Source organism: Pseudorca crassidens, chromosome 5 (assembly GCF_039906515.1).
Source record: "Pseudorca crassidens isolate mPseCra1 chromosome 5, mPseCra1.hap1, whole genome shotgun sequence".
NCBI lineage: Eukaryota > Metazoa > Chordata > Mammalia > Artiodactyla > Delphinidae > Pseudorca > Pseudorca crassidens.
The window spans coordinates 43,751,268-43,765,919 of record NC_090300.1 but is presented as its reverse complement, the minus strand read 5'-3'; the positions used below and the strand labels follow the sequence as shown (position 1 = coordinate 43,765,919).

Sequence of the window (14,652 nt, the reverse complement as noted above, 5' to 3'; positions counted from 1 at the left end):
ATAAAATAACCACCATTAATTTAATGGTGGTGTTGAGATATTGGCCTCCATTTGAGAACAAACTCATAATGAGAAGCTTTCTGACATGAGAAAATGCCAGTGTAGATCTCAGAGTGATGTCTCTAATTGCCTAGACCTTTTTACATTAGGTATCTGCATGAGTTATAACTCTTTTGTGAAGATAAAAAGTCTGCTGCAAGAAATAGCCCCAGTGCTGTAAGGGCTGTCAGACAGGAGGGCATCTCAAATGAGATTAATGATGTCTGCCTTAATATAAGAAGATTTAGCATAACCAAGATTATGGATTCTGCAGAAACCTGCCAGCACTCATTTATCTGGAATAAATACTATTTTTAATTAAAGTCCTAAGGTAGGTTATTCCTGAACTAATGAGATCTATAGCGATTACCTTTGCGAATTAATTTTCTTTCTTAATTCTCAGTCATTTTGATGATTATGGCTTATTCAGTCTTACTCATGGCAGTCAGCTTGTAGGACAAGCCGATTTCTAGCTAAAGGCACTAAATAACCCAGTATTTGTTTTTACATGGTACTCTCATTTTCTAATTATATTTATCATTTAACCCAAATACTCTTATAGATCTGTCTGTCCAACTGAGCTGTATATGGCAAGTCGGCTTTATGAAATAAGATTACTCACAAGAGCATAAGGCTTCAATCTAAGTGAAATGGTAGGGAGTATAAAATCAGAAAATTACAGCACTGCTATTCTTAACTATTTGTTTAATTGATTCTGGTTCTTTGCTAGGCACTGTACTTTTTGAGTGTTGTACACACATCAGCTCTAATCCACATACAAACTCTGCAAGATAGGAATTACTATTCCTGTTTACTAGATCATGGAACAGAGGCTTAGGGGGTTTAGGCTTAGGTTTAACTCTATAGCTCACTTCATACCACCATGCCATGCAGTCTCTGCTAACAGTGGCAATCACCCAGCTTTCAGCAGACCTCCATATAAACATCAATGTTTGTCAGTATGTGGTTCAACCAGGTTTTCAGTGACTCAATAGGGTTGGTTACTCTTGCGGTATAACAAACCACCTCAAAACTTTGTGGTATGGAGGTGCCATTTTATTACATTCATAGATGCTGTGGGTAAGGAGTTTAGACTGGGAAATGAAGATGGCTTATCTGAAGGGCCTCAGCTAGGGGGACTGTGGCTGCAGGAGTCTGCACTCACATGCTGGTTGTTGGCTGGAACCTCAGCTGGAACTGTCAGCCAGGACACCAATATGAGGACTCTCCGTATTGCCTGGGTTTTCTCACAACACGGCAGCCCTTAAGTAATTGGCATCTTGTATGACAGCTCAGGGTTCTGGGGTGAGTATCCCAAGAGAATTAGGCATAAGCCTTTCCTGAACTAGTCTTGGAAGTTATGCTGTGTCACTTCTGGTGTGTTCTGTTGGTTAAAAGCAAGTCACCAAGATTGACCCAGATTCACGGAAGGGGATATAGACCCCTCCCCGCCCCCTCAATGGGAGAAGTGTCAAAGAATTTGCAGACATGTTTTAAAGCCATCACAGTGGGTAATAAATACTTAACTACATATTGTTACTTGTGGCTTACATGTTAGAGTTGAGGTTCTCATCTATTTCCCTGCCCCTTCCGGATGGCTCACCTGGTTGCCAGAAATATAAGCAAGGGCACGCTCCAGGCAAATGCACCTCTATTACTAGTTGGGACTCCTGCCCCTAATTTCTAGCTACCTACGACTTTGATACATTGGCTGGGGAAGAGTTGAAGCACTGGAAGCCTCCTTTTCAACCTTTCTTCCTAAGACAGAGAGAATCAGACTATGCCTCTCGTTTACCTTAGATGGTTTTGCTTGGCTTTTTGGGAGTGAGAGCAGGCTGAAAAAAATCATATTTATTGCTTCACTCACAAGAGATCACACACCTGGTTAATTCAATTTTTTAGTAAGTTCAAATATTTGTTGACAGCAAGATCCTGCTGGTGGAGACAGAAATCATTGATCAAAGGTTGGCTGGTAAATGTAGAATGAGAATTGAATTGAGCATTTTCCATGTGCTTACAAGATAAGATGAATGAAAGGTTCTTTTTTTCCCTTCAAGGAGAAAAAGTTGAATAGACGTGGAAACTACTTAAATGGAAAAGGAGGTGATTAGGCACATGAGTTAAAGGGATGATTTGGTGCCTCCTTTCCCCTGGGCCCTCACCTCAAGACATCATACCATTTTGACACGGAGTCAAGCTGAAACATTCAATGCCTAAATGGGATACATTCAGGCTCCGAGAACTACTCTTAGCGGATGAGTACTGGCCTGGAATAGAGAACTGAGGAGCAATGGTGATCAGGAATTCTCAGGGTCGAAATGACACTCACTCACTTCATGTTTGAAATGTTTGTACATAAAGCTACTGCTGTCACAGCTTACTGTAACTTCATGAAAAGGATGCTTGTCAAGCGGCCTTTGGAGAGCTGGAAACGGGAGTATGCCACCCAGCAGCATTTGATGGAACTATTTTCTGAATTAGCAAAAATTTGAATGGGCAGATGTGCTGTGTAGCCAGGTTTCTTTAGGATCTTCTATATTTTTAAAGGAAATAGTAAGATTCATAATTATCAGGCTATTTTCTGCTCTGACAAGCTGAAATACATTTCCTAATCTCTCTTGCAACAGGAGAGTAGTCAGGTGACTAAGTTCTAAGGGATGACATACAAACTTCCAAGTTTCCTTTAATTTTAACTTCTGAGTCTTCTTAAGAGGAAAGGAGTAAGTACATCCTTCACACTGCCCGGAATGTGGGCAGTGGGATGTGAGTATGATGGCTAGAGCCGGACTGAATCACATGGTGGAAGCCACCTACCTAATGAGGATGTTAGAGCAAGAGTCAGGGTTCCTCACATGTGAAGCCACCATACCTGCCTTTAAATGTCTTTCATTTGAGAGAGAAATAAACGTTTTTCTTACTTAAGCCACTGTTTGTTGTTACTGTTGTCATTGTTTACGAAGCCAAAACTAATTGCTACAATTAATCCTAATTGATACACTGCCCTTGCAGATAATTTTATCTGCTTTGGTCCCAGCAGGAAACAAATGACATACTCAAAAGAGTTTAACGAAGGCAATATATACAGAGATGTGAGCAGGGTTAAGGAAGCCAATCAGGGACTAACAGCTACCGGAAACTGCCCCAGCCTCCAGGTCAGAAGGCAGGAGGAGGGAGCTGTTACTATAACATGGTGGGAACTGTATCCTTGAGAGAGGGGCTAGCCACACTTAGGAAAGCAACCACAACTGAAACAGCAGGGGTACAGAGACCCAATTCTCTCTCCTCCTTCCTGTGATTTCCTGCTAGTGCCTACTATTGGCCGAACCCAACCAGAAGCCAGAGGGCAAGGGAAACTGGGTGATATAGTCTGTAAAGGTCAGCCTCCTGGGACACTGCAGAGAACAAAAGACTGAAGAATGATTCTGATGGATGATGGCGAGAACAGGCTATATATAATGTCCTCTCATTATAAAATGACTTTTTAGTTCTTGAGTGATTTGAAGATAATCTTAATTTGCATGAAATCATCCAATTTGAAAGTTAACTTATTGTTGCCGTTATTTACTAGTTAAAATGTGAAAGGTACATACCCTATGTCCTAGCGATTCCACTTTTAGGGATCTACGCAGCCATTAAAAACAATGAGGCATATAGATGTACTGCTCAGGAAAGTTATCTAAGGAATATGATCCGGGAAAAAAATTAACTGGAGACAAATCTGTTTTCATGGTCTGAAAAGAGAGCCCATGTGTCAATATCTCAACAGAGCCGTATTTGTTCAAGCAGAGGGAAAGGCTGGGATGACTGTTAATAATGGTCACCAGAGGTGACAGACAACGCAGCAGCCGACTAAGAGGGACAGATAATGTTTACATTCAAAAACTGGTTCCACATGGATGACCTTCCTTTTTGTGTTTTGTTAGTATTTTTCAATGAGAAAAAGAAAAAAAAAAACCCAAATCACAAAATGTGAAAGATATCACTTAAGAAAAAGCTTAATTCTTGATATAACTCTCATTTTGTGTACACTTTTTCTAGCAAATGAGCAAATTTAATAAATTATATGTGGCCATTTGCTAGCTTGCATAAATCATATAATTTATAGAAAAAATATATAAATGAATATTGAGAAAGTTTTGAAGTACTTATCAGAAAGAGAATTAGTTTAGTAAAGTGGTGGCCATTGATATTTAACTTACAAATTTCACATTTGAACTAGAATCCAATATTCAAATCCCCCATCGACATTTAAACATTATATTATTTTTTAAACTCCCAAAGCAAAAATACATTTCAAATCTATGCTGCCTTTGTTAGTGAAAAGACAGAGACTTTTGTCATCGATTGTGGTAAATTCTAAAATAGGTTTTTCAAAAAATAAGAACTCTTTGATGAGTTTTGTAACCCTTTCAAAGCTCTCTAAGGTCTGTGTAAATGCCTTTCAAAGGGATTTAGAAATTAATTGAACAATGCCTTTTGGGAATTATATTGCAGTTAGTATAGCAAGATAAACATATTTAGAAATTGGAACTTCAAATTAAGAATCCCAAACAGAAACTGAGTCTCTGATATTTTCTAGACTGTGTCGAATACTAACCTATTTACCAGTCACTTGTCACTTTCTCTTATTAATTGTAAAAAAAGTGAGTTAAAAGTCTCTGAGCACCTTTGCTGAAAACGGCCCACAAGACCTTGGAAACACAAGTGTGCTCGTAGGGGAACAAATGTTAATGTGAAAATGGTTTACTTCCTGAAAGTTTAAGTGTTTTAGATGGAACAGCTATTACATAACACAGGGACTGGGCTGCTAATTATGCTCTATGGTAGGTACAAAATTTTTTTTGAAATGAACTATTTCAAACATGGAGAAAGTATATTTATGGGAGATTATAATTTTGGATGACTCCTCATTTTCCCTGCATGTAGTAACACTGCAGCTGATTCAAATACAAAGCGTTCTGAAAAAAGTATTTTTTCAAACTATTAATAAATGAGTTATCTTCTCCAGGTCATTTAGATTTACTACGGCAGAAAGAGGAAGAAGAAAAGCTACAATGGGGCTATATAAATAATCCAGTTACAGAATTTGTTTAAAAAGTCTACCCAATCTTTAACATAGGCATTCAAACCATTGTGCTGGTATGTGGTAAACATTTATTTATTTCTCAATTATTTGTTTTCAATTCCATTTTAAGCTTGTGATATTTTCATGGAACACGAACAGGTAGATAAACTGTAGTTACGGATTTTATTCAAGACATGGGATTTTAGCAGTTCATCTTTTAAAAGATTATGAAGGGAGCCTGCACTATACTAGGTTTTGTACACTGGGATTTAAGCCTGAGTACCATGTTACAAGATGTGAAGAAGAGAGGGTCAGTTCAGTTCATCATTCTCTCCTAGCACTGCAGCAGGATCATTTTGCCATTCCTTCTCAAGACCTAAAAATAAAATGGTACATTGTTGAGTTAGAAGTGTTGTCTTACTATATTGGTAGACTTTACTTCTTTAAAACTGACCTATCATTTGCAAGGAGAGCAGTCACAGAAGCCAGTGGGTGGACCTTGAATGACCACATCTACATCATTGAAAATATTATTTATATAATATAAAAATTGGCCCAGAAAGAAAGTCTAGGCAAGTGAAGACTAGTAAGATCCTTGCTTAAACTCTAGCCCCACTGTTGTTAGTCGCTAATGTAATAGAGAAGACCGGTGTACTCTATATTCCCCAGGAATTCCAAAGGCCTTTGTCAGCTCAGAGACGTGTGGAGACACAAATCACAGAAACCAAACTAATCTGGTCACAAAACTCATCTATTTTTTTTATTTAGTATTTTTTAAATAGATTTTTAAATTGTGGTAAAATATACACAGTTACCACCTCAACCATTTTTAGGTGTACAGTTCAGTGGTATTAAACATAGTCACGCCGTTGTACAGCCATCACCACCATCCATCCCCATAACTCTTTTCATCTTATAAAACTGAAACTCTATTCCCATTAAACAATAAACCCACTTCTCCTCACCCCAGGCCCTGGCAACCACCTTTATACTTTCCCCCTTTATGATTTTAATTACTCTAAGTACCTCTTCTACGTAAATCATATAGCGTCTGTCTTTTTGTGACTGGATTATTTCACTTTGCATAATGTCCTCAAGGTTCATACATGTTCCTTCCTCTTTAAGGCGGAGTAATATTCCATTGTGTGTATATATATATATATATATACACACACACACACACTGCATTTTACTTCATCCATCCATGGACACTTGAGTTGCTTCCCTGTTTTGGCTATTATGAATAATGCTGCTATGAACATGGGTGTATAAATACCTCTTTAAGACCATGCTTTCAATTCTTTTGGGTACATACCTAGACACCTATTTGTTTTTGCACTGGCTCCCAATAGCTTGAGTATTTTAAATAGCCATACTGCTAAACAGACTGCCCATTTAAGATGAGCAAATTCATTTTTCCTTCATTGACAAATATTTATTGAGAGACTTCTTGTGTCAGGCATGGACTAGATTCTGGGGATACAATAATAGCAAAAATAACTTGGAAATACATGATGACAGAGCATTTTCTTTCATTTGGGAAAGAACCCACCAAATAGAATATACTGATCAACACCCATCTCTATGAAAAAAGGTGAAGATGATTAGAGAATTCACAAAGAGTTCTTTCTTACCTCCATTTTTATCCTTGTTCTTCTGTAAAGACTCAGATATTTTCTTATCAAGATGACTCGCTTTTCCATTATTCCATAAAGGAGTTCCAAAGAGTAATAAGTAGGGCTTACATTTAAAGGATGGCATTTAAACATTTTCTGAATAATTCAAGCACTGTATCCACTGAGTAATGGCCAGGAGCTGGTTCAAGACCTCTTCCGTCATACTCATGAGGAATTTGGGGGTAGGAAAAGGGGGGGAAGGAAGGAGTAACATGGGTGTAAGAATTCCAGATCAATTCATCCATAGTTTAGTGACCAAAAATGTCCCGTGTCTTGTTTCATTTCTAGCTTTTGTTACTACCTTAGTTACACACTTGATACCAAGATTTTCACTTGATATCCAAATCAAAGGAAAATTTGGAGACAGACCTAACCACAAGGAAATGAACTGTGTCTTTTCATTCCAAAACAATGCTTTCTGTAATAGCACACAATGGAAAAACAGGGGATTAGGGAACACACCGTTGTCCCCACTTCTGTGCAAGGCCTTACTGGCAGATGCAATCCTTTCTTAGAAGTACTGAAAGTCTCCTTCAGCTACCATTACACGTCTCACTCAAGTCATCTTGGCTGACAAATGGTGGTGATACAAGACTGATGATAGTGGCCAAACCAGCTTATTCAGCTGATTCTCCACCAAAAGGAAGAAATGATCAGAGAAAGCCAGAGGGCGACCAGGAACCTAAAATTTTGCTTGGATTTTAATAGGATTGAGAGGGCAGGGCCACTTGGGTCTTTCACAAGAGGGACTCTTCCTTGGGTTGGAAGTGCAATAGTTCCCAGACCCCTACAGCAGCTACCAGGAAGGTGGAAGTGGATAGCTGTGAGTTCCTGTGGCTCCAAAGGCTTCCTTAATTTTCTCACTTGCAGTAATCTCTCTTTTGCAACCATGTCCTCTCCTCTGCCACTAAGTATTATATCTCTTATGTCATATACATGTCTGGGCTTCATAACTAAGCTTCTTGAGCGCAGGATCCCCACTGGATTCACCTATGTATACCCAACTACCCTTACTCTGCCTAGCACAAACTAGGTAGTCAAAAAAACGTTAACGAGTAAGTGGGTAAATCTGATGGAGGAAGCCCTGAGATCCCCCAGTAAGCAGATAGTAGGTCACTAACTGCAGAGCAATCAGGGTTTCTTGTGGTCTTGGCAGGGAGGGACATCAGAGAAATCTGGGGACAAAGCTGGGGTCTATTGGCCATGGCAGTTCAAACACATACATAAGGAGTACACTGAAGTTGCAGTGTAGTTTTTCAAATAATTACCCATGCGACTATTTGTTCCATATTTCCGTTAAGATGGGCTACCATGCCAAAATGTTCCCTTGGCATAAACAGTACACTTTTCTACCACGGGCTTTCTTTTGTGTTATTTTACTGAAAAATCAAAATAGGCAGATAGGCTATTAGTATCCTCATTTCACCTGCTGGGATGCTGAAATGAAGTAGGTGAAAGACTCAGCGTGTTCTGTGCTCATATTCTTAGGTATCTGCCTCCTCGTAATTAGGGAGTGCCAGAAAAAAAAAGTTCTTATTCCATTTTCCCTGAAAATGCACTTGTTCAGAAATGAAAACTTGTATTATTAGTACTCATCATTTTGTGTGAAGTCAATGTTTCAAAAAACACTCTGAGGTCTCATGTAAGTCCAAACTGTTGCCACTAGTCAACTGACATGAAAGGGACTGTTCTGTTTTATAGAGTCATTATATTAGGATATTAAAGAAGGCCCGCATGGATCGCCTACCGTGAGTTTGGTGATATGTTTGATAGTGGTCTATGAAGTCTTTCTCATTAAATTTGATTTGGCTTATGTGGTAATATTGTAGTCTTCAACAGGATGCAGGCAAACAAAGTTAATAATATATTAAAATGAATCACATTGGAAATCAGGAAGAAGGGGAATAGTCATTGAGTTTAGCAGGGACTAAAGTTTAGTTAATTAAAAAAATAACTTGATTCTCTATCTCTATGAGAAATTTAGCTTTAAAATATAAATCTATTGCAGTTCAAGCATCTGTATTTGGGGTACTTGCCAAAGAGGAACTCTGGTGTGAAATATAATTAAAGTGGATCATAATATTTTCACTATGTTATAAATGAGGAACATCAGGCATACTGAGAAAAAATGCCTAGTCTAGCTTCTCTGGAGAATCACTAGTGGCCCAAATGACAACCCATATTCTTGCCTAGACCACTAAAATATAATTCCCCAAAGGGTGATAGTCCTTTTACTATTTATAAGTTATGTAATAAAGGAAATATAAAATTATTCAGTACCAGTAATCCCTTTTAAAAATCACTAAAAATTTGTGTATGTTGAAAACCACACACACCTGAGTTCATACTGGGCACTTCCACTTATAGCTAAGGAAAAAAAACCCACTAGCATATATTTAGAATATGAAAACATGTTTGTATAAAAACAAGTATTTGGTCATCAGTCTATTTTCCATCCCTTTTGCAACTGATTTTACGTTCTTTATATTTTTCATTTTTAACAGGGATTACAACTTTAGTAGTTTCAGAAATATAAAAAGATGGCATCAAAATGTCCTATATATTGGTAATCTTAGCCCAAGAACTTTTCATGCTTATCTTGTGTTCTGGGCTACAGTCTTCATAGATACAAATTCGAGCAGAACAAAATAGAAAAGGGAAATAACTCATGTCAGCTGCTGAAGGCAGTTTGTAAGGCAGGCCTAAAAGTCCTTATCTCTGGCCTGTTCAGTATGGAATGCATAGTTGATTTTCATTCAGCTACCAGAGAAAGGTATTCTACGATGACAGATAGTCTTATCAAAACTACAATTAGCTGGCTTCCTCTGCAGGGTATAGCAGTTGGTTAAGTAACACTGAAGTGAGAGCTCTTACCAGTTTTCTCAGAAACAATTCCCCATCATGAGTATTTGGCCAACTGCTTAGGTCTAGCATGAACATGTAATTTTTAAAAGAATGAGCTGGGACCTGCTAACATGTTTCAAAGGATCACCTAGTAAAAGCTGATCTCTAAGCAAATAAACCATCAGTTTATTTAATTTTCAAGTAGTTTTTTTTACTAAATGTATTATTCCTCTAAGAGTAACATGGTTCATACTGCTTAGGTTGTTTACAGTGCTTTTTGTTGTGCCTAAAATTTTTCAATAAGGTGAAATAAAAGATTCAAATATGGTTTTATAATACGTGGAAGATAAAATCTCATATTTATAGCATATACTTCGACTCTTTTATATGCATGACTAGTCAAAATTGTGTCTTTAAATGGCAACTTGATATTTTTCAAATTGTACTCAGAAACACTCCTGTGTACCATTTGCCTTAATACCAATATGTTCAGGATTAGCTTTATTAACAGTATGACATTTTCATGCATTCTTAAATTTTACACTAGTTTTAATATTCACAATATCTGATTAAGTTCAACTCAACAAATATTCAAGCCTACATGAGAAAAGAATGAAATGAGGTTACCTTTTTATATAATAAGCTATCTTATTTTTAAGAGTTAATACTGGGATTTAAAAACCTAAATTTCCAATGTTACTGTTAATTCAACCAGATGAACATAACTTTAGGCCACAGGACTGCCCATTAGCCTCTCCTGTCGGAGGGCAATTAATCTCTTGAACCACTTTTCTTCAGCATCAGCTTTCTCAATAAATAACTGAAATAAAAAAAGAAAAAAGAAGAGAAAATGTTATCGTCTGCCAATAACTTAGATTTGACCTTATAAATCACTTGTATAGAATACATCCTTCAGCACAAGATTTGGATACTATTTAAATCTTGATGACCTCTTAACTGAAGATCATCTATTTGGAATAATGCTCAGAAAGTTTTAGAGTAAAAGGACTAATATCAAAATCATTGGTTAGCAATTTTACATTTCATTTTGTAAAGTTTATTTCCTACAATCTTTCTGAAGACACAGTGGTATGACACTAATTCACAGAAGATAGCACGACGTGGTGTTAATGACATGCTCACAGTCCATGAGCCAACTGGAGCAGAGCCAGAATTAGATCTTTTAGTGCCAGAATAAAAATAAAACAAAACTTCTTTTTGCCCATTTTTCTTTCCCATAGAAAGAATCTCCTAGAAGTCAGGTAACATGAGTTGGTCCAAACCAGCTTCAAATACATGTAACAGCTCTAAAGGCTGGGGGTGAGCTGCCTGTTTTTAGCAAATAGAAACATGTGGATCCATTTCCTCCAGTGGTCTTCTTGTCACCAGCCCAAAAGGACAAGAGTTTGAATTAACTTCAGTCAACTAGACTTAAACTGACATTCTTAAGGTTTAAGGATCTTACATTTGGATGGGCCAGAGAATTGTCATCTTGGTACTTGATAGCAGTGGGGATGCTGCTAGGGTCTATTTCTTTTTCATTACTCGGTGGGTCAGCCACTACTGATGCTGGTCCTGATGTTGCAGCTGCATGCTTCACTTCACTAAGTTCCACTGACTGAAACATGAAACACATGCTATTAATTGGATAACAATATACAATTAAAATGTTGCTTTAATAATATTTCTGATTTTGAATAATAACTGCTCAATTGGCCTCCTTTGAGATGATACTAACTACAAAATGGCCCTAGGTTATTGAATAAGAAACAACTATTCCTAAAGTAAGCAAACAAATACAAAAACACTGTGAAAATGTTATTTCTTACAATCAGCATATTTTTCTTAAGAAGTTGGTACTTATGAGTCTATACTATTGCAAAAGTACATACATTTCACATATCTAAATTCCTACTTAGCCTTTTTTTCTACCCCTATTGGTTCTACACATACAGTTTTTCAATTTCCATTTTCTTTTGACTTTTTTACTTCTGAACATCCACTTCTCTGAATGAAGTGCAAAACAGAGGTCACTGGGGAAAACATCTAGAAAATGAAATATGCATGAATTAGTTGATCCTTTATTAGAGTAATTTATCTCAGAGTTGGAGATCCATCTATTTAACCAGTATTTAGTAAGCACTACTAATTGCTAAGCACTGGGTACACGAGGGAGAATAAGAAGATATGTTCTTTGTCCAGGACACGGGTTCGAGCCCTGGTTGGGGAAGATCCCACATGCCACGGAGCAACTAAGCCTGTGGGCCACAAATACTGAGCCTGTGCTCTGAAGCCCGCGAGCCACAACTACTGAGCCCGCGTGCCACAACTACTGAAGCCCGCGTACTTAGAGCCCATGCTCTGCAACAAGAGAAGCCACCACAGTGAGAAGCCTGTACACCGCAACGAAGAGTAGCCCTTGCTCACCGCAACTAGAGAAAGCCTGTGTGCAACGAAGATCCAATGCAACTAAAAATAAAATTAATTAATTAAAAAAAAAAGAAGATATGTTCCCTGTCCAAACTGGAGATTACATTTTGCTAATGGGATGACAGATCTCTAACAAATACCAAAATATATACATAATCACAAATTGTAACAAGTTACATAGAGCTGTTTAAAGAAATATTTGGTAAATCTGATTTGGCAGTTTTCTTCTTATATTTTGGAGCCAATATTTTTTTCCCCAGATCCCAAACTTTTCTATGTCTCCAACATAGTGGTCATAGAAGACTCATAGCCCTAAGTGATATTACACTGACCCTTTATAAAACTGAAGACATGTAACAGTAAAGCCCAATATTCTGCACAGGGGAAAGTGGGAAGTATGTTAGTCCAGTGAGGTCCAGGACATAATTTTTTGGTACTCTATCTTGCCATGCAGGGAATGTAAGAGCATGCCATTCTGCATATCTAGGCCATGCTTTGATAGGGTTCAGCTAGGAGACTGGCTGTCCATATGGAACTACCTCGAAAAATTGTGAAGTGCTGTTATTCTAGTTGCCAAACATGTGGATCGCACATGTGCAGGTGGCAGAGATAACATTCTATTACAGAAACCAAGTAATCTCATTTTGTTTTTACCTACACAGTACATTAAAGTTTTCTTTGAAAAGTGCTTATATGCACAAGAGGTAAAGTTCTCAGGGGTTAGGATCAGAGTGTAGAAGTTATTATTTAATAACGTGTAATTTAAAAAACGTGTGAGGAAAACCATCAATTGCTTCTTTATTTAAGTGAGGAAAGTTGTTAGAGAAAATTTGACTATTAAAAAACCCTTAGCATGGCTACTATCAAACATCTGGCTTTGAGTAGCACTGCCACCTGGTGGTTCAGTTTGGAAAAACCTGTTTTAACACGTACTTAAAAGTATGAAAGAACAAATGACCACGCTGCTTAGAGTTATTTACCCTCTTTTTGAACATAGGCGGATATCTGCCAAATACAACAATTTTTGGATTGAATAAGTGGTAATAAGCTTATTTGGGAGAGCAGTCTGAAAACAAGATTGGTTCCTTAAGTTGATGATACAGCAGGAACTATCAGATCATCTTTCTACTCACACCAGAAAAATATGATTGCACAAAGTAAAACTAGTTAAATCAATATGTGTTGCAGGAGACAAACTGTCTAGCATGTCATTGGTAACAGCCACTTTTCTGGTAATAGTTCCCTAGCTAAATTAGTGGAATTAACACAGCTAAAGAACCTACCAACAGAAGGGGTCACTAGTTACAGAAAAGCCTTTTTCAGAGATATTACAAACTTTATACCAATGCATGTAGCACTGTCCAGGAGAGAAGGATGTTGAAACTTGGTTCATAATTTAGTCCTCAAGAGAGTTAGTCTTTGCTATGCAACAGGAATAGCCCATCACATCTGCCCATGACCTGGATGAAATGGTCCTCTAGATAATTTACTTTGCTAAGTCATCTCCTGATAAATAATTCATCTTCTTGGGCATCCTGAATCCTTACCTTATACTGTAGACACAGACATTTTAGAAACTGGAAAGGGATACCACTTTCTAAACTAATAAATTGGCCCTCTGTTTTATATTACAGTCCAGTGCGAATTTATTCTTTGTTGGCCCATCACTGCTCTTCTGATCGTTTTGAAACGCGATGACTAATGTAAGTCTAGTGTTGGATGGCTAATATCTTATACTACTGTGCATTCACCAAGGTAAATGCCATCTTCTGTGGCCTTTTAGCATATTCTTTATATTTCAACAGGGAATATGCATTGAGTTCACAATTATGAGAGATTGATTAGTTCTGGAGTTGGACAAATTTGGTTTGGCTGCCGCTTTCTATCATTTATTAGCAGTTTGACCATGGGTTATGAAATTTGCTGAATCTCAGCTATAATTAAGGGTTATTAGGATATTAGTTAAATTATAAATGTTAAATGTCTAGTATTAATGGTAGTCATCATTATTTTAGTTATTTTACATTAAATATATACAAAAGTGGGGCTATGATACAACACTGTTTTACATCATTTGCTTACTGCTTTAACATTTCCAAATGGCTGTGTTGAAACAAATTGGTTCAAAGCTTATGTCTATACATGAAACTAGAAAGTTACTGTGTAAAGTAATTTTTAATTTGCTTGGTCACCAAGCCTCAAATAAGGAGCATTTTAGGATCTATAGACCATAAAAAATTACATAAAACAGTCTCTGGCCCAACCAAAACAGGAATCCTTGTATCTACAATCCCTCTGAAGGAAGTCACAGACAAATACAGCCCTTGGTAGCAGCAGCAGGAAGAGGAGGAGTAGTGACAGCTTTCATTTCTTGATCACTTACTATACGCCAGGCAGTTGGTTAACTGTTTTATGTAAAGTATCTTGCTCATCCTTATAAAAACCTCTGCTACGGGTATTATCCCCATTTTAAGGGACGAGAGCCAAGGTTTAATGAGACTATTATGTAGTTTAAGGACATATGACCAGCAAACGGCAGAATCAAAGTGTGGTTCCAGATCTGAGTCTACATCTCATGCTTTTGACCACCGCTTCCTA

At 37.5% G+C, this 14,652-nt stretch overlaps 1 protein-coding gene across 1 annotated transcript in view; it reads right to left on the bottom strand.

Moving 5' to 3' along the window:
• Positions 1 to 10,092: 10,092 nt before the first annotated feature.
• RSRC1 (arginine and serine rich coiled-coil 1) overlaps positions 10,093 to 14,652 on the bottom strand; it is a 451,481-nt gene continuing 446,921 nt past the window's right edge. The window contains exons 10-11 of the mRNA XM_067737138.1: positions 11,090 to 11,242; positions 10,093 to 10,444 (exon numbers count right to left, since the gene is read on the bottom strand). Coding sequence (XP_067593239.1) covers positions 10,352 to 10,444; positions 11,090 to 11,242 — 246 coding nt within the window. The 3' untranslated portion in view covers positions 10,093 to 10,351. The remainder of the gene's footprint in view (positions 10,445 to 11,089; positions 11,243 to 14,652) is intronic.